The sequence below is a fragment of the Littorina saxatilis genome, linkage group LG9 (genome assembly GCF_037325665.1).
Source record: "Littorina saxatilis isolate snail1 linkage group LG9, US_GU_Lsax_2.0, whole genome shotgun sequence".
Lineage (NCBI taxonomy): Eukaryota > Metazoa > Mollusca > Gastropoda > Littorinimorpha > Littorinidae > Littorina > Littorina saxatilis.
Genome location: NC_090253.1, coordinates 48,761,301 through 48,781,067, shown reverse-complemented (window position 1 = coordinate 48,781,067; position 19,767 = coordinate 48,761,301). Strand labels below are relative to the sequence as shown.

General features: G+C 41.7%; 1 protein-coding gene across 8 annotated transcripts in view; it reads left to right on the top strand.

Annotated features, from left to right (window-relative positions):
- LOC138976320 (E3 ubiquitin-protein ligase Midline-1-like) overlaps nt 1-19,485 on the top strand; it is a 35,704-nt gene extending 16,219 nt beyond the window's left edge. For 3 of the 8 annotated variants that reach the window (XM_070349182.1, XM_070349179.1, XM_070349180.1), the window contains one exon: nt 472-825. In XM_070349182.1, coding sequence (XP_070205283.1) covers nt 472-513 — 42 coding nt within the window. In that variant the 3' untranslated portion in view covers nt 514-825. Of the gene's footprint in view, nt 1-471; nt 826-4,601; nt 4,745-5,504; nt 5,525-12,583; nt 13,709-14,320; nt 14,462-14,704; nt 14,885-15,324; nt 15,505-19,261 lie in introns of those variants that run through there. The other 5 variants (XM_070349178.1, XM_070349175.1, XM_070349177.1 and 2 more) reach the window with 5 other exon arrangements.
- Nucleotides 19,486-19,767: the final 282 nt, after the last annotated feature.

The following is a 19,767-nucleotide window of genomic DNA, read 5'->3' as shown; positions in this document are numbered from 1 at the left end:
GCGTGCTATGAAGCACAGCGCAATCGCTACCGCGCCAAACAGGCTCGTCACTTTCACTGCCTTTTGCACTAGCGGCGGACTACGTTCAGTTTCATTCTGTGAGTTCCACAGCTTGACTAAATGTAGTAATTTCGCCTTACGCGACTTGTTTTAAATTCATTTTGGTGAGAAAGAGAGATCCCTTCGTAATAAAGATCTGAATTTGAATCTCTCTCTCTCTCTCTCTCTCTCTCTCTCTCTCTCTCTCTCTCTCTCTCTCTCTCTCTCTCTCTCTCTCTCTCTCTCTCTCTCTCTCTCTCTCTCGATCGACTCAGAGAGAGAGAGAGAGAGAGAGAGAGAGAGAGAGAGAGAGAGAGAGAGAGAGAGAGAGACAGAGAGACGGACGGACCGACAAACAGTCCTTTGGGAGTAGTAAGTATTTTAATTTAACCTGAATTCCTACGTGATTGACTATGTTGTTCCTTTGGACAGATGACGGCGCTACCGATGACAGTGACGAAGAAGGCACTTTAAAAGTGTTAACTGCATCGTCGCCTTGTGCATTGTACATACTCTATGATTGTCTTCGATAATTACTCAACATATTGTTAGACTTTGTTAGGCCAGGGGATACAACCGCGCCAGATAAGCTTACTGTACATTGTACATACTCTACGAGTGTATTCCATTAATTTCTCAAAAGAATAATAGACTTTGCCAGGCCAAGGGACACAACTGCGCCACGTATGTGTACTGTCGTTTGCTAAATACAGCAGCCCAAAGTGCGACATCAGTACTTGATAACAATTAACATCGTATCTGAGTGATCGACAAGAAGAAGAAGAAGAAAGAAAACAAATAGACATAGGGTACAATTCATTTAACGGTGACAAAACAACAATACGAGCATCAATGTTTTCTATTCTTATTTTGACCAACACTAATTTACGGTTGTTACAATGAATTAAGATATTATACCTTTTTAGTATTTAAAAAAAAAAGTTATCAAATAAGACGTTTCACACTGATTTAGACAATCATTGTTGTACGAGACCAAAAGTGTGGTCAAGTTGCAAATAACTGTCGAGATTTGTGTAAAATATCATATTTTGGTCAAATACTTTTTATTTTCACTATTGAACGCACACAAACATACACTCTTTTGTAATCTCGGTAAGCCGCCTGAATATGAGTTTCAAACGGCTTCTGACTTCAAATTGCACAAAGAGGGGAATCCGAATGTCCCATAGATACGATACAAGCTATTGCGTTTTTAGTGTGACGATAAGGTCTGCGATTGTGACGAGACAGTTCGAACGTCGACGAGTCGTAGGCTTGTTTGAGTCAAAATAACAGACCCAATTGTCATGCTAACAACGCAATAGCTATTATATTGTTGTTCTCACCACGAGTTCCGATGTAAAAAGATGTTTTTGTCAGCGAAAGCTCTCTGCGGGTCATGTCAGGGCTGTACTTCTGTACATCGCAGATAGCGAATCAATTGGCATATACTACGGGAGTCACCGAGCATTGAAACACTTGCACAAAAAGAAAAGCTTACTTACGGAAAAGACCGACTGAACAGGATCCTTCGTAATATGTCGATTGGTACTTGTATACGATCCTTAATATTTTATGTACATTTACCAAGTTTCATATAACCCCACATAGCCTGCTTTCATGAGTACCATTCTATTTGACGTTACATTATATGATTTCGCAGCAAGTTAGTAGACTAGTATGTGTGATGGATGATTGCGAAGAATTCGTAGATGTCAGGTAAGAGCTAGGATAGATTAAGAACAGATCCAGCAAATGAATGTTTCAGATACATAACTTCCTTTCAACAGTTTAATTATGCAATGAAGGTTGTATAGTAAACGGAGAGCTTTAATTAATATATCAAACTGTATTACTTTTTCCCAATGGTAGACTACAGCCTCAACACAAACAAACCATGTGCAATGGTGGCTAAGAGGAGGCATGTTAAGAAACCAGTGTTATGGTTTGCAATCTACTAAGGTTGTTCTTGGCTGTTATTAAAACGCTGTTGCATGATTTTGATATGAAAACGTATGTGTGTGTGTGTATGTGTGTGTGTGTGTGTGTGTGTGTGTGTGTGTGTGCGCGCGTGCGTGCGTGCGTGCGTGCGTGCGTGCGTGCGTGCGTGCGTGCGTGCGAACGCAAGCATATCGATCACCTTAACTGCAGTAAAAGCGATACCACCTCTTTTCCTCCAAGGCTTACATAATCATTACAGGTGAATCATTGCACTGTTTCCAATACTCAATCATGACAGCTACACGCAACCAGCAACATACTAATCATATGTTGGACATGCATGGTGTGTTTCGCAAACAACTATAATTAAGTAGATGTGCAACGCCAAGGCACTGCATACCCCAGCGAAAGACAAACCTCTCTCTCTCTCTCTCTCTCTCTCTCTCTCTCTCTCTCTCTCTCTCTCTCTCTCTCTCTCTCTCTCTCTCTCTCTCTCTCTCTCTCTCTCTCTCTCTCTCTCTCAAACACACACACACACACACACGCACACACACACACACACACACAAACACACACACACACACACCCCCCAAGTCACACACGCACACATACACACACTCACTCACACGCACTCACTCACTCTCTCACAAAAACTTCATACACACAAAACACACACCCATACGCACATATGGACAGACAGACATACACACCTTTACAAACAAACACACATACACGCACACACATACACGTATGCACACACACACACACCACACACACACTCACACACACACACGAGTACAGACCCATGCACGCGTGCGCGCACACACACACACACAAATACACACACACACACACACACACACCCCACACACACTCACACACACACGAGTACAGACTCATGCACGCGTGCACACACACACAAATACACACACACACACACACACACTCACACACACACACACGAGTACAGACTCATGCACGCGTGCGCGCACACACACACACACACAAATACACACACACACACCACACACACACTCACACACACACGAGTACAGACTCATGCACGCGTGCGCACACACAAATACACACACACACACTCACACACACACACACACACAAATACACACACACACACACACACACACACCACACACACACCACACACACACACGAGTACAGACTCATGCACGCGTGCGCACACACAAATACACACACACACACCACACACACACTCACACACACACGAGTACAGACTCATGCACGCGTGCGCACACACACACAAATACACTCACACACACACACACACACACACACACACACACAAACAGTAACACTAACACATGTGCACAAAATGAACACAAACACACACACCGCGCGAGAGAGAAAGACTACAGGGAGGCATGACGTCATGATGCATTAATTGACGTCAAAGACTTTCGACCGTGACGTATTCTTCTTACGCGAGCTTTATCCATAGACTTGGAAACTACGGAATTTCTACCCGTCCAAAGCGGCCTTGGGTGGCGTTTGCTCAAAACATGGGGGCGCCAATTTTACCCACCGTATTTTTGTTAGTATGGTCCCAATTTTTGGTGAACTTCCATCTCCAACTGTGGCCCATTTTCGGGCACAAAGAATCCTTCTTTATCATGTATTATTCGGTATGCACATTTCTCAAATCGATTACAGTATGAATAGCGTTCACGGGATACCTCCAGCTTCGCTGGGACAAAACCCCAAAATACAACAGATGTAGCCTCGGAAAATTAAAGTAATAGCAAGCGCCTATTGGAAAACCCAAGTGGTGCGATAAGGAAGTAACATGTATATTGTAATCTGTCTGACTAGCCAACCGTCGGCCTAGTACTGGCGACACATCCCTGTGTGCATGAACACAACTGGCCCCCGGCATCGCAGCTTTATTCCAACAGTCAATTGCAATCAGAGAGTGCCGTTGTGTTTATCATCGCAGGTACTATTCCAGCCAATACAATGCAATGCAATGCAATAAATACAAAACAAAACAAAACAATACAATACAATACATTACACAAAAGTACAATACACAACAATACAACACAATTCAATGCAATGCAATGCAATGACAACACAATGCAATACAATACAATGCAATGCAATGCAATGACAACACAATGCAATACAATACAATGCAATACAATACCACACAATATCATACAATACAAAGAAATACAACACAATACATCCACAATAATAGTACCTAATTTTCCAAAAATGAAAACCAACATTGTGGCTGGCAATGAACACACACCATCCATTAACTTCAATATAAGCAATTGTAAACACTCACAAAAACACACACACACACACACACACGCACACACACAAGATAAGTGCCTTCTCTGCAAACATCCTTGTCATTGAAACTTGGAAAGTACGCGCTAATCTCACTAACGGATGAAAACCACGTGTGTGCGATGACACACTGCAATACAGTCTTAACCATGTTGGTGGAATTCAGACAGTTTAAACGGTAGAAGCTGTTTGTGTTTCATTACATCGAGAAAATGATGATGTACTCGTTCACATATCCTCTACATTGAAATGTTGAAAGCATGCGCCTGTCTGATTTGCACGCATTCACATGACCGGTTTGACACGCCCACAGTCCGCTGTGTCGACGCCGTAACATTACCAGGTCACACTGCGACCCAGTCTTGACATTGTGTGTGCATTTCAACAGACGTATCAAAACCTTGAAGTCTGTCTGTGCTCTTTACAGCAGGTAAGTGTGTTATCTTGAAGCTCAGACCGTCAGTGGTTATAAAGCAGGGTGTGGAATATCCTTTTGGAAAGTTTCTACTTTCTGATTCCGGGAAATGAGTTTGCTGTTTGCTCGTATCGATCATGGCTGTGAGACACAAAGGGAGCTATAGCTAGACTTGATGTGTATGACTTACACACTTGTTGACTTGCTCTGATTGTGTCGTTATGTTTCTCACTTCATTTTGTTTGGATGAAAGGTTTTATTTTAGGACCATCAAATGCTTCTCAAGTAGTAGTAGTATTACTATTAAAAGTCCTACGGGGTTTTGCCATTAAGGACTTGAGTGTTTGTCCGCTTTTTTAAATGCTTCTCGAATTATCGGTTGTGTTAATAAGGAATACGAATGTTCCCTACACATCGTGTACAGTACAAAACAAGCCGCGTCTGTTTGTATTTTGAATATATTTGTAGCTGCAATGCGTCGCTTAATGCAAACAAGTATATATATTCAGTGCGTATATACTGGTAATGTTGTAGGTGTATTTTGTGTGTGTCCAATTGTGTGTGCCTGTCTGGTGTCGCTCAGTGTGTCAGTGTGTCAGCCCCATTCTATATTAAACGCACGACTCGCCTGTCTGTGCTGGATGGTTCAGCAAGCGATGCGCGCGGGGCATTCATTCAATTATTTATGTTGCAAATCGCATAGTATACTCTACCATGATGTGCGTGCAATCGACATGTTCTGGGAATATTTCTCTCGTGGTTTTTAGGCGTTGTCGAAGAATTGAGCCCCAGAATGTGAGTCAAACAATGTTCGTAATACATTGTCGACCAGTAATCGTTGCGAATAACTTACGTATGTTATGCGGTGTCCGCTCGAATGACCCCATTACATTTTCTTTCGAACATGCACACATCAGAGTTTACGATTAGGCAATAATCGCTTGCCTCGGCGGGTGATAGTTGACAACGTGTTTTGCTAGATGTCACGTGAGTTTTGCTTGAAATCAAATAAGTTTTGGATACAGGCGTGCTCAGCGATTACTGCAGGCCTTCGCCAGGTAATTGATCTAAGAAGATTACGTTTGCTGTGTAAACAAATTCCTTTAACATTTTTGTGTGTCTCGTTGGTATCTTTTGCACCTAACTAACAACATCCACAACAGTTGTCAAAAAAAAGACCATGCCCAGCTCGAGAAAAAAATAATTATCGAAAAAATACGTATTACGCCGAGGGGCGTTTAACTCCCGCAAGGCTTTGCCCTTATAACACCTGGTTTAACTGCATGCTTAACTTGTTTTGTTCGTGTACACTACATTGGGGTGTGCACGTTAAAGATCCCACGATTGACAAAAGGGTCTTTCCTGGCAAAATTGTATAGGCATAGATAAAAATGTCCACCAAAATACCCGTGCGACTTGGAATAATAGGCCGTGAAAAGTAGGATATGCGCCGAAATGGCTGCGATCTGCTTGCCGATGTGAATGCGTGATGCATTGTGTAAAACATTCCATCTCACACGGCATCAATAAATCCCTGCGCCTTGAATATGTGCGCGATATAAATTGCATAAAATTAGAAGTAAAAATAAATAAATAAATCCCTGCGCTTAGAACTGTACCCACGGAATACGCGCGATATAAGCCTCATATTGATTGATTGATTGATTAATCAATGTTAGGACACAATACATGACTCTCAGATATATAATAACATTCTGAACACACAAGCTTCAAATATAAGTGACTTGTGTCCCAATCTTAGCCACAAATTGCATTCTGCATTTGGCTGTCACGTCTGGTTTGTATGATCCGCTTCTATTTTGGTCAAAACTTTCATTTAATAATTCCATTCTTTTCAATCTCCTGACTGTAAGCAAATGATAACAGACATGTCTTGAAAAGGATATAAGTATTCTCTTGCTGGCTCAAGTTGTCACTTGATATCCATTTTCTTGACATGTTTGTTATCACTTGCTTACAGTCAGCATACTTATTACATTTAAACAACGAGCAGCCATAGCCATGGATGTAAAACGTGACACATATTTCGTGTGTCACTTTAATTGCTTGCTGCTTAAAGGTACTGAACTTGTCAAATCCAGGTGCACGGAGCCCCTGGGGCTTTTTTTTTTTTTTTTTTTAGGAGATCAGACATTGTTAATCACACATGTGCGTGCGGTTTTTTTTTATATCGGAAGTTTTTTTTAAATTTTTTTTATAATCATTTTAATTCTTATTAAGTTATTATTGTTTTCCTTCAGTCTCACTCTTTCTCTCAGCTTCACACTCAATGGACAGTAAACAGATCATGGACAATTGTTTTTATTTTTTTTTTAATTTACATTTACCCTCTCTCTCTCTCCTCTCTCTCTCTCTCTCTCTCTCTCTCTCCTCTCTCTCTTTCTCACACTTGTCCACACATCTCTCTCTCTCTCTCTCTCTCTCTCTCTCTCTCTCTCTCTCTCTCTCTCTCTCTCTCTCTCTCTCTCTCTCTCTCACTCACTCCCTAGTCTGTCTTTCTCTGCATCCACTTTCTTTCTCTTCGACTTGTCTGTTTTTTTTCTGAATTTTGTTCTTCGGAATTTTCTGTCTTCTTCTTTGTTCTTCTTTTTTGCTTCGTCTCTCTCTCTCTCTCTCTCTCTCTCTCTCTCTCTCTCTCTCTCTCTCTCTCTCTCTCTCTCTCTCTCTCTCCTCTCCCCCATACTCTGTCGGTCTCTCTCTCCCCCTCTCTCCCATAGTCTGCCAATCTCTCTCTCTCTCTCTCTCTCTCTCTCTCTCTCTCTCTTTCTCTCTCTCTCTCTCTCTTTCTCTCTCTCTCACTGTCTCCTCTCGTTCTATCTTCTCTCTCTCCACCTTTTTTTATTTTTTTTTATTTTTTTTTATACATTTTGTCCTATATTTTCTTCCGTCATCATTTCTCCTTTTGTTACCTCGGCCTAACGTTTCTTTATTTCAATTTCACAGATAGCAACATGTATGCGAGTCACAAGTCAATTATTTTTCTTAAACTTAACTCTTTTTCAAAAATACATCCGATCTCTAAAGGGGTACCGTATCTATAAATACCTATGCACATTTTTGCAATCAGGATCAGCAAATTGACATAGTTTGCTTCAGCGGATGAAATAGAATTCCTTTTAACTAGGCCAAATAGGGCATCCCGCACATCAACATGAATTCTTTTTGAACAAGCGGTGAAGAAGGCTTCTTCAACAAGATTCCACACTTTGCTTATTTTTATACAATAATAAAAGAAATGTTCGATATAATCTGTCTCTTCTGTACAATTTGTACAACTAATACTCTCAGCAATTCCCATTTTATACAATATAATGTTCGTTGGATAAATGTTATGAGTTATTTTCCAGTGTAGCAGTCTCAATCTTACTTCTTTTGATGCGTTGCTTGCTATCTGCCAAATGTCCTTGTTTATTTCAATTCCCATCTTTCTTTTCCAGAAACTGACTGCAATAGTGTCAGTTTGATAAGCGTCCACCATTAATTTACGAAACTGCCTGGGTTTAAATGTACTTATTTTCTGATAATCCATTACCTTCATAGCTTGTATTCCATTATCATTCATCTTCAAAAAAAGGGATGCTATTGCTGTGCGAATTGCCCCATATTCAAATAGTCTTGTTGGTTTATGCCCAACTCTTTCACAAATCCTGTGAAATGGTAAAAACATATTATTCTCGTATAAATCCTTCACATAGCATATATCAGATGTAACCCAATCACGTAGAAACATTGTCTTGCCACGATAAACAATTAGAGAGTTATTCCATAGGCATAAATTCTCCAGCTGGGTCATTTTTTTCACGCATGGTAATATCTTTTCATGGTTGTCAAGCCAACATTCTAAAACGCTTTTCCAGAACTTGTTTGTAATCAACCCCAACCCTTTAAATAAGGCTGGTTTGACGTTTGCTTGAAAGCAGCATAGATTTTTTCCGAGTTTGGAGAACATACTGAGTGGAATACTTTTCCAAGCTTCTTCGTTTGGTTGCAGTAATTTCGAAAACCATCCAAGTACAAAGGATTTTTGAAAATCACCCAAGTCAATCATATTTAGGCCACCTTTACTTGTTTCCTGGCACATAACTTTTCGTTTTACCTTTTCATAGGCTTTTGTGTTTGAAAATCTTTTTTTCCAAATGAATCTGAAAAACATTGAGTTCAGTTTACATATGATCTTTTCGGGTATAATCAAAGCTTGCAAAGCATGTGTTAATTGAGGGATCAAAAGTGATTTTACAAGGCAAATCTTTCCCATTATACTGCAGTTTCTCTTAGACCACTTAATCATTGTGCTCTGAATATGATTAATTTTTTCCGTCCAGTTTTCTTCGATTTCCGAGGCTTCTAAATTATTACTAAAATATATACCAAGAATTTTGACTTTTGATTTGGGGCTTTTAGTCATACCTCAGGCAGCTATCCGTTAGAAGAACTCCGTCGCGATATAACCTTCGTGGTTGAAAACGACGTTAAACACCAAATAAAGAAAGAAAGTTAGAAGAACTACCAAGTTTCATTGACTTGCACCCAAAGAGTCAAGAACTGCGATTTTTTTACGAATTAATTTCGTACTCGGACCCGGCTGGTCTTGACCTATTTTTGGATCTAAATTTAGATCAGGTAGGTAGATCACCAAATCATGCACAAAAAGACACGTCACTAGCAAACTATGTCAGACGTCATCATGAGTCGAGTTTGTGTAAAACAAAATCGAGGCCGGAATCACTCAGTTGAATCGAACTCCGACCAAACACCACGTAATAACTAGGTTAATTTATGCACTCGCGTGAACAAGAAACTGGCGAGCTTCACAGATGTCGTCGTTGGGTAGTTTTGGGTTTGTTTTACTACCATAGGAGGATTTTTGAACTGTAAATGCACTCAGCTGCAACAAAAACGCAAAACGAAGGCTGTGAGCTGCACTGTGCCTTTAAGGCCTGCACTTGATATTCTATTGAGCTAGAGACGTGTTATGAGATAGCCCTCCCCCATAATTATGTGTGTTTTCTTTATTATCCATGCATCTTGCCAGTTCAAATTATAACTTTATCCCTTATACCCCCCCTTTTCAGATCATGATGTTTTATTCTGTACAGTTGATTGGTTTATTTTTCAGTGGTTCGTTTTTTCCCAGAGGATTCAGGCTGTTGCTGGGTCGTTATTTGTTTGGTTGCTGGGTGTTTATCGAAAAATAACTAGCTCTACAAGTTTACAGAGGTAAAGAAGCAGAGGGGGGAATAAGTAAAGTTACACGTAGAGGCGATGTTGTATTCATATTGATTCGGACAAGCTCTCTCGTGAAAAAAAATATAATTTCTTCTTGCATCAAAAGAATGAACAACGTTCTGTCAATATTCTAAGTTGCTGTTCGTCTCAGCAGGGACTAAAGCAGTCAAGACAGTGTTGGGAAATGCTTTGCAGACACAAAGCCTTCAGAGGCTGTGATACAACAAGCAGTCCATATGCGGATTCCAAACAACAATTTGTCTTGAGAAACACATTTTTTAAATATGTTCACGCAGCAGGCACAATTGTTAAGTTAGAATCATAACAAAGACAGCAGCTGTTTGAAGCAAGATACTACTTTCTTTTTTGTAAAGACACGAAAAAACACTTTGTAGAATTCTCTTAGTGATAGAGCTTATTCTAGAATATAAAATATTTCGAGAAACTCTCCAACCCCATTACAGTCATGCACGCTCTCACCTACATCAGCAACCAAATTCCATTAATTAAAAATGTACTTCCATGAATAAGAATAGTATGCACTTAGAGGAAACATAATTTGATGTGGATACAAGGGACTGCCGATGTGAAATTAGTCAAGGTTCCTGTTTTCACTGATATTGATGATTTATTCATTGTTATCGGATTGAACTGTTTGACAGAGTGTTAAACATATTTATGAGCTAAACACATAAACTACTGTGGGTTTGGAGAGTGCAGAGGACAGATGAGACAGATGTGTCAACACTATACAAACAAGGTTACTTATGGTGTTGATGATGTAGACAGAATGTAGTTTAAGTACACTTCAGTTGAAGTATCTGTTTGAACAATGATTTTAATAAGTTATAGGTCTAGTAAGTGAACCTATGCATGCATACTCAGATGTTTCCTGCAACAGTAACGGGTGGATGAGGGAAACTCATGAGTGGAAGTGAAATTGACTAGAGACACATGTGTTATTGAGGAAAAAAATGACCTATATATTCGAGATGTGCGATTTGAGCTTTTGATTTGTTATTTTTTTGCTAAATGTATGCAATGAAATCCATTCATCCTCTGTTTTTACTGTTTTATGTAATAGCTGCGTGTAACATGTGATTCTTTTCAAAATAAGACATATTATAAACATCTGGAGTAATTTACATAGCATTTTACACGCTGCCGTTATTTCGCAGTTTTCCTAATTTTTCAGGAGTTTAAAAACAAAGCTATAGAATGGGAACATGTTGACAACTGTATGTTGTTTGACAGAAGGCTGTCGACAGAACACGAAAACAAAAGTGAATTGAATATTAAAGGAATTTGTTTGCACTGGAGGTGAATTTCGATTAAATCTGCTTACGCTAAATATCAACTGACAAAACCTGTTCAAAATATGACCATACTAAGTGACGGATTTGAGCTTTTGATATGGGTTTTCAATTTTGTTCAGTGTTTAATTTTTTCTTTCTGTTTTGCTTAAATGTATTATATATCTATACCATGGAGCCTATTCAGCATCTGCTTTTGCTGTTTATCGTGGTACAGCATTCAAAACTGTAAAATAAGACAGGATAAGTATATGAATAGAAAGCAAGTGACAGAGCATTTTCAAACTTCCGTCATCGCGCAGTTTTCCCCCTTTTTTTAACAGCTTTAAAAACATGGCTAGCATGGGACAATTTTTGACAACTCTGTTTAATCTGATTAAGGAATGTTTGTTGAACACATAAGAGGCAGAAACAATTTGTTTACACAGGAGGTCAATCTTTATGAAATCTTATTAGCTTAATCGTGGCTGCGCTATGCAGATTTTGGAAAGGAAAAGGCAGACTATCTAACGGACACTCCATTAAATACACATCGGAGTAGGTTATTCACTGCATTAGGTCCTTATTAAAATGTCGAAGCAAACATTTCCCACTACCATTACGCCTCAAGCACAAAAGGGCCACATGGTCGTCACGAGAAGTTCCCTTTTGTCAGACAGTTCCATTGAGATCTTCTTGACGTGCACATCCGTTGTTAAATGTGCGTTGAAGGGGGGTTATACCGTTTACAAACAGTCTTAGAACAGCACATGAGGCTGAGCCGAAGAGTATAATTCCGCCGTTTGTATTTTTGTTTAAGACCTAATTTTCACCCAAGCCCTGCACAATTGTTTATTGGAAAATCATTGTGGTTAGCATGCCTTACATCGATTTTAATACAAATACACAATAGATGCGCACTTTCCGAATTCAAGTACCAGGAGGTCTTAACTATAGCCCGCTTCTTCTTGTTCGCATTGCTCACGATATCGTCCGCTTTTGGTTCACGATGCAGTCAATATCTGGAAATAATTGACTTCAAATATACCACACAGATGCAAATAATATATTACTGAAAACAATTCCGTTGAAATAATTAATCCATCAATGTGTTGTTGTTGTTGTTGAAGTTGATGTTGTTGGTGTTGTTGTTATCGTTCCCTTTGCTGTCGTAACAGTAGAAGTAGTATTTGTGGTTATGGTAGCTGCTGCAGTGATGGTTGTTTCTGGTAAGAATAATGCTCCTGCCAATAGTGTTATTTTAGATGTCCATACGTTTTTCTTGGCATTTACATTTATGCGTCGTGTATTTCAGGACTAATTCGTTACCATGGCAAGGGCAACAGGCAAAACATGTTTAGCGGACAGTGACACAGAATGTTCCGTGTGTCACGAGCTGTTCAAGAACCCCAAACTGCTGCCCTGTGCTCACGTCCTGTGTCGCCACTGTCTTCTCTTCTGGCTCGCCTCCAACACCGAGGCCCTCTGTCCGCTCTGCAGGGGCGCCATCGCGGACCCCAAAGAGAAAAGCAAGACGAAGGGATGGGAGGATGTTGTGGACGCCTTACCGGATGACGTCGCCATGGCGGCGCTGGTGAATAGTACACGTGTACTGAGCCAGGACGTTGTGTGTGCTGGATGTAAAGATTCAGAAGCAGTGTCGATCTGTCTTCACTGCGGCGACATGCTGTGCGCGTCCTGCACGAGGGCTCACGGCAACCTGTCGGCCACACGCCAGCACACAGTGGAGACCCTGGCCACCATGACAGCGGAGCGACTCGCCACAAGCCAGTTCGCAGCGTGCTGTGTGCACAGCGACAAGCCGTCGGAACTCTACTGCCCCACGCACGGCGCCGCTATTTGTAATCTCTGCGCCAGCTCCGAGCACCGCGCATGTCCGGAAGTGACGCTTTTCGAGAAACGCCTGGACGAGCTGCAACAGGAGTTGTCAGCCATGTCTGAAATGTTAAAAGCTGCTGAATACAACTTGGACAGGAGTATAAGCCAGTTGGATCAGCAGCTCGAGGAAGTGGAACGGAATGCGAATAAATCCCTGGCTGAAATTGACGAAGCCTGCGATCGCCTGGAGAAATCTATCAAGGCCTGTAGACGTCGCCTTAGGGAGCTGACTCTAGCCGCCAAACAGAAGGTCGAAAAGTCTGTGCAAGCAACGAGAGCTGACATGTTGGGTCGTCGAGGGAGAATGACGTCACACCGACGTGTTGTTGACCGCGTGAAAGTGACGTCACCTCCGGGCAAGCTGGAGAAAGCCACCGCCACTGTCAGACTGCGTGTTCAAGGACTGAATCTCAGAGTGACGGTTCCTTCGAGCCTTCTTTCCATGAACACGATCAAGGTCGACAAGACAACATTGGCAAGACTTGAAAGAGAACTTACTTTCCTGGGCGAAGAGAGACAGACTTCTGGTGCTTTAAGCGAGGTAATGTAACTTTTCTTTCAAATAACTTTCAAATTAGCTTCTTTCCATGTGATGTTGTAAAATCACCCCCTGACAGTTTGAAGCTACCCCAGGCCGCCTTTTACAGATGGGCCGATGCAAATGTGTTAATTTTGCTACGCGGTCTTAACAGATCATTCACCCTGATAACGGCTTCATTGTTTGTCGTGAATACTTTAAGATCTTCCACAAGGGAGGTCGTATTCCAAGATTTCTTGTTCTCGTCTATTCCGCTGCTAAGTTTTTAGAACTTGCACAAAACAGCGCCTTTTCTCCATACGTGTTCAAAATGACATAAAAAATGTCCCTGTAATTTAAACCCTTTTTTATGCAAAAACAAATATTGCCATCATTCCGGGAAAAAAAAAGAAGAAAAAAAGCGGTAGTTTTGTCACAGTCGTCGTCGAGAGTCATGTTTGTCATCCACTAATACATTGTGAAGATTCCCTTTACGTACCCTCGGTTCTGCATGTGTAACAAAAAACAAACATTTGTTAAGATGAATATTAAGACTCGTATTTGTACCTCGTGATGAATCCCTCTATGATGCTGGGTATCAGCTGAGTGTAGGTGTGTGATGTCTCATTGTTTCAGAGCCTTGGGTGGCGTTTTCACACAAACCACGGGACGAACATTGTACTGAGCAACGACGGTCTGACAGCAGAGAGAGTGGGGGGTTGGAACAATGGTATTGTTGTTGCTGACCAGCCCATGATGCCCAACGTGTTGTATGAGGTGTGTGTGTGTGTGTGTGTGTGTGTGTGTGTGTGTGTGTGTGCATGTACGTACGTATATATAATATATATGTGTGTGTTTGTGTGTTTGTGTGTGTGTGTGTGTGTGTGTGTGTGTGTGTGTGTGTGTGTGTGTGTCTGTGTGTGTGTGTGTGTGAGGTTTACCCTCGCAGATTCACAACATCAAATCGGCATTTGACTCAACCAATTATGTTTTATCTACACGAAACAAAATCTGCAACAGACACGGAATGGTGTGCAGATCAGAACAGACAAGCTAGACCTGCAGTACACGGCTTGCTACCTGCCGTGTGGAGTGGTGCTGACTGATCCCGATCACCTCTGTCTGCCTGAAACAGCTCACAGTGGATGGGGCAGTGAGGCTGTTGTCATCAGTCATGCTGTGTACAACCGTGAAATCAAAGTAAGATCACGTTCCCGCAACTTTGCTCCCCAATGTCTATCCTACTCTGCCTCATATAATCGGAGTTTATGGTAACAACAATTTTGACAACAATTTTAACTACCTTATTTTAGAATTACAAAAACAACAATGGACAAGCCGATCATGTGTTTGAAGTTGCGTGCATTTTGACTTTAGAATATATTATTCTTAGATTATAACTGTTGAACATTTTACATATACGATTTTGCTGAAATAAACGTCATCGCGCGCGCTCGTGCACACACACACACACACACACACACACACACACACACACACACACACACACACACACACACACACACAAAGACACAGTCACACACGCACAGACACACACACACACACACACAAAGACACACAAAGACACACACACACACACCGAAAGGTACTGACACATCAAATCAACTTGATGTCCACAGGAAGACAACAACCTGAACAAAGCAACATTCAACCTGCCGGAGGGAGCACGTGTGGGGGTGATGGTGACGACCAAGGCAGAGCTCCACCTGTGGGTCAACGGCAGTGATCGGGGAGTCATCGCCACCACTGTTCCCACGCCCTGCTTTGCTTTCTTTGAACTTCGTGGCCGGTATCAACAGGTTTGTCTGTGTCTATATGTCTTTTGTCTGTCAGTCGGTTTTGCAGCTTATGTTCCTCTGTTGGTCTGTGTGTGTGTGTGTGTGTGTGTGTGTGTGTGTGTGTGCAAGTGCGTGTGTGTTTGTGCATGTGCGCGTGTGTGTGTGTGTGTGTGTTTGTGCATGTGCGCGCGCGTGTGTGTGCATGTGCGTGCGTGCGTGTGTGTGTGTGTGTGTGTGTGTGTGTGTGTGTGTGTGTGTGTGTGCGTGTGTAAAATGAATAGAGAGAGAGAGTGAGTGCGCGTACACGCGTGCGTGCGAGAGTATGTGTGCGTGTGTGTCTGTGTGCGTTTGTTCATGCTTTCGTGTGTGTGTGTGTGTGTGGGTGATGGGGGTATTTTCTTTTCTGCATGAATGCTGGTTATTAAGGGTTACGTTTGCATATATTCAATATATACCTGAAAATACCTGAATACACTGGGAATACCTGAAAATCTACCCGAGGAAAAGTACGCAAGCTATTCAGGACGAGGTGTGTTAAGTGTTTTATCTCTTGCCAAGACGTTTTCCATCAAAAACACCAACTTTTTCAACACAATCCTGCTCTTGCCTTTTTTCTTTAGCCGATATCTTTTGCATAAGAATATGCATGCGCGAAGTTAAAGCCATATGTACTCGATGACTATACACGCTAATTGCTTTACCAACAGCTGGAGACATGCTAAATTAAGTTCCCTGCAAAATATTGTGGTCTAGGACCCCTTCAATGTTGAAATATGTTAATTTTCATTTTGATCTGGATCGTCCTATTTATAGATTTGCCAACAGAGGTAGCGTTGACGCAAGGGAAATAACTCCGCGTCTTTGTTTACATCCAAAGTTTTTGAGACTCAAAAACAAGCTGTAATGCATGTATATGGTCCGCGCATGGCGACATATCGTCATTACATGGTCTTATGGTGCGTTTGACATCGATTATGGGCAAACTACACTTTGTAAACACGGGAGCGCGTACATATGCCTTTAAACTACTCACTTATCGCCCCCCCCCCCCCCCCCCCCCGGCGCAAATCAAGAGCACACGATAATCCCAAAGAAATGACACTCCTCTTTCTCTCCCTCTTATTACTTACAGTTATACTCACACACCTGCGCGCGCACACACTCACATACACCTGACACACACGCAATCACTCTCGTGCGCACATACATCACACATAGCCAAGTCATGTATTGATTTTGGGCAGTTTATTCAAGAGAATACCATCTGACAATGCGAGATATCATTGTGCAGTGATAAGTCCACAACAAAAAACAACAAACATTTGGTTACACTAACAACAATCACAAGGAGCCCTCACTCAAAAATTTAACACCGTGAATAATGATTACATAACAAGGTTCGAGTCGCTTCATGCACAACCTCACATCAAGTGAAGGCACAAACAGGCATGCATTTGCCTCAAAATTAAAAACATCATGCAACGGATTGCTAACAAAATACAACGGTGGATGCCGAGGGTGGATGGGGGGTAAGAAATAGTTGGCATATGCCCGCTGCGCCGCGCTGGTAAGGACTGACCACAATGTGTTGCTCTCCCGTTCTTATAGACCCCCGCTGATGCATCACACGTGCAAGCCCCCCGGCAACATGGACATTGCGGCTGGGCTCTTCTCCTTGACGTTCACAAATCCTCCTCTCCCCTCTCTTTCTAATTACGGGCCAAAGTGTTGATATCCTGCTTTACTACCCTCTCTTCCCTACCTGCCAACACTGATCCCTTTAGGCCTACCTCAAGTATCTAACATCCTCCTCCTCCACCCGCGGCTAATCTGTCTCGTTTAAATAAAGTTTATCTGACGCTGTCCGCTCTATCTAAACTCACACTTAAATTATAATACAACAGCATGCCTACAGTTTCATTTATAGTTTCCTCTCCTCAAAAACGTTTAGTTAGACAATGATTTTGCTGCTGAAATTGATCCAGGATTAGTTTGTTCGAGAGTTACCCGCCTTGAACCCGACACGGTGACCTTTGACCCGATGCTGCTTGTCGCAGACGCTTTCACATTGAATATTAACCGCTACGTGCAATCGTAGTGCTTCAACAGCACAGTTTGGATAGTTAACACATGCCGAAACTTGTCAGCAATACTTTGACTAACGAGATTGTCTTAGAATGACTGAAAACAAGCTGAATGCGTGACTGTAAACGTATGATAGGATCTTCGACAAGCGGAGTTCTCCTCCTTGATTTGTCTTAACTTGTCTCAAAACAATGTTCTGTGTTTGAGTTTCATTTTGTAATTATTTGGTAAAATACAAAGTGACTTTGCTGTCCTAGTTGAGCAAGTGGACATTTATAGTTTGAAGGGCATTTGTTCATTTAGTTTTAAAACATATAGGTGACGAATCGTGTTTACAGATGAACATATATTATTTTTGCAACCAAAGTTGGTAAACAACAAAAGTAGTGCCTTGCTAACCATGAAATACGGTCCTGGAATCCATGGAATACGCAGCGTATCCATCTCCTCAGCTAACAGAGACACAGAGGCAGGTCATGGTATAAATAGAGAATACTACATGGCTTGCTGTGTCGTACCAGATTTACACAAGTTGTTTTTTGAGTCACTTGAGAAAATGTGACTCTATGTAATCGGTCAGTGTTAGTCTGTCCGGCCGGCCGTCCGGCCGGCCGGCCGTCCGGCCGGCCGTCCGTAGACACCACCTTAACGTTGGACTTTTCTCGGAAACTATCAAAGCGATCGGGCTCATATTTTGTTTAGTCGTGACCTCCAATGACCTCTACACTTTAACGATGGTTTCGTTGACCTTTGACCTTTTTCAAGGTCACAGGTCAGCGTCAAAGGAAAAATTAGACATTTTATATCTTTGACAAAGTTCATCGGATGTGATTGAAACTTTGTAGGATTATTCTTTACATCAAAGTATTTACATCTGTAGCCTTTTACGAACGTTATCAGAAAAACAAGGGAGATAACTAGCCTTTTCTGTTCGGCAACACACAACTTAACGTTGGGCTTTTCTCGGAAACTATACAAGTGACCGGGCTCAAATTTTATGTGAACGTGACTCCCAGTGACCTCTACACTTTGACGTCTGCTTTGGTGACCTTTGACCTTTGGTGACCTTTGACCTTTTTCAAGGTCACAGGTATGCTTCAGGTATGCATTGTGTTGTGAATAGCAATTTCTTCCTGTCCATCTGATGCCTCATATAATATTCAGAACTGCGAAAGTGACTCGATCGAGCGTTTGCTCTTCTTGTTAAAATATTGAACTGCGAGCGAAAGCGAGCTGTTCACTATTTGAAAAAGCAACGAGTGTAAATCTGGTACGACACAGCAAGCCATGTAGTATTCTGTTTATCCTACATACTGTACTTACGTGTATTTTACTGAAAATGTCCTGCACTCGAGGCAGCTAAATTGAAGACGCTTGTTTTGGAACCTCGATCTCTTCTAAAGCCTCGTGCAATCTGTTACGTCAAAGCAAAGAAATGTCACTCTGAAAGTTTGGCGTGAGGTGTTAGTTCTAAAGATTCCTCGAGGGTAATTAGCGAGCGCAATTTGTGTTTCTATAATGACGTTTGTCTCGGTGACTTTGGCATCATAAGCAGTGGAAAAACAGGTCCCTGCCAGACCTGATTGACACGACCTCATTTACATGATATACACACGTGTGATTTGAACGATTATTATCTCACGGGTGTCTCTCTCACGTATGTAGGATAAAGTCGCATGATCATTTTTTTCAGGTATCCGTTCTCCCGCCGACTCATCCTAGTTGAGAGTGGAACACAGAGATCAACAGCTCAGTGCCTGACCTTTAAGACATATGACGTCACACCAATAACTGTGGACCAGTGTCAGAGCTGAAGACTGGACCTCTACCTTGAGAGACATACCTAACCAGAGTTGTATTTCTGTAACAGGAACACTGATACTGCTCGTTATCCCATGATAAACTTTGAGAAACTCCTTTGATGGTTATTGTCTTATCTGTGTGTGATTCCTTGAACTATTACAAGAGCCATCATCGCTCTCTCTCTCTCTCTCTCTCTCTGTCTCTCTCTCTCTCTCTCTCTCTCTCTCTCTCTCTCTCTCTCTCTCTCTCAACTCTCTCTTAATAAATCTCTCTTTCCTTCTTTCTCTCCCCCCCCTCTCTCTCTCTCTCTCTCCCTCTCTCTTTCTTTCTCTCTCTCTACACACGCATGCATACACACACACACACACACAGACATACACACACATACACTCTCAC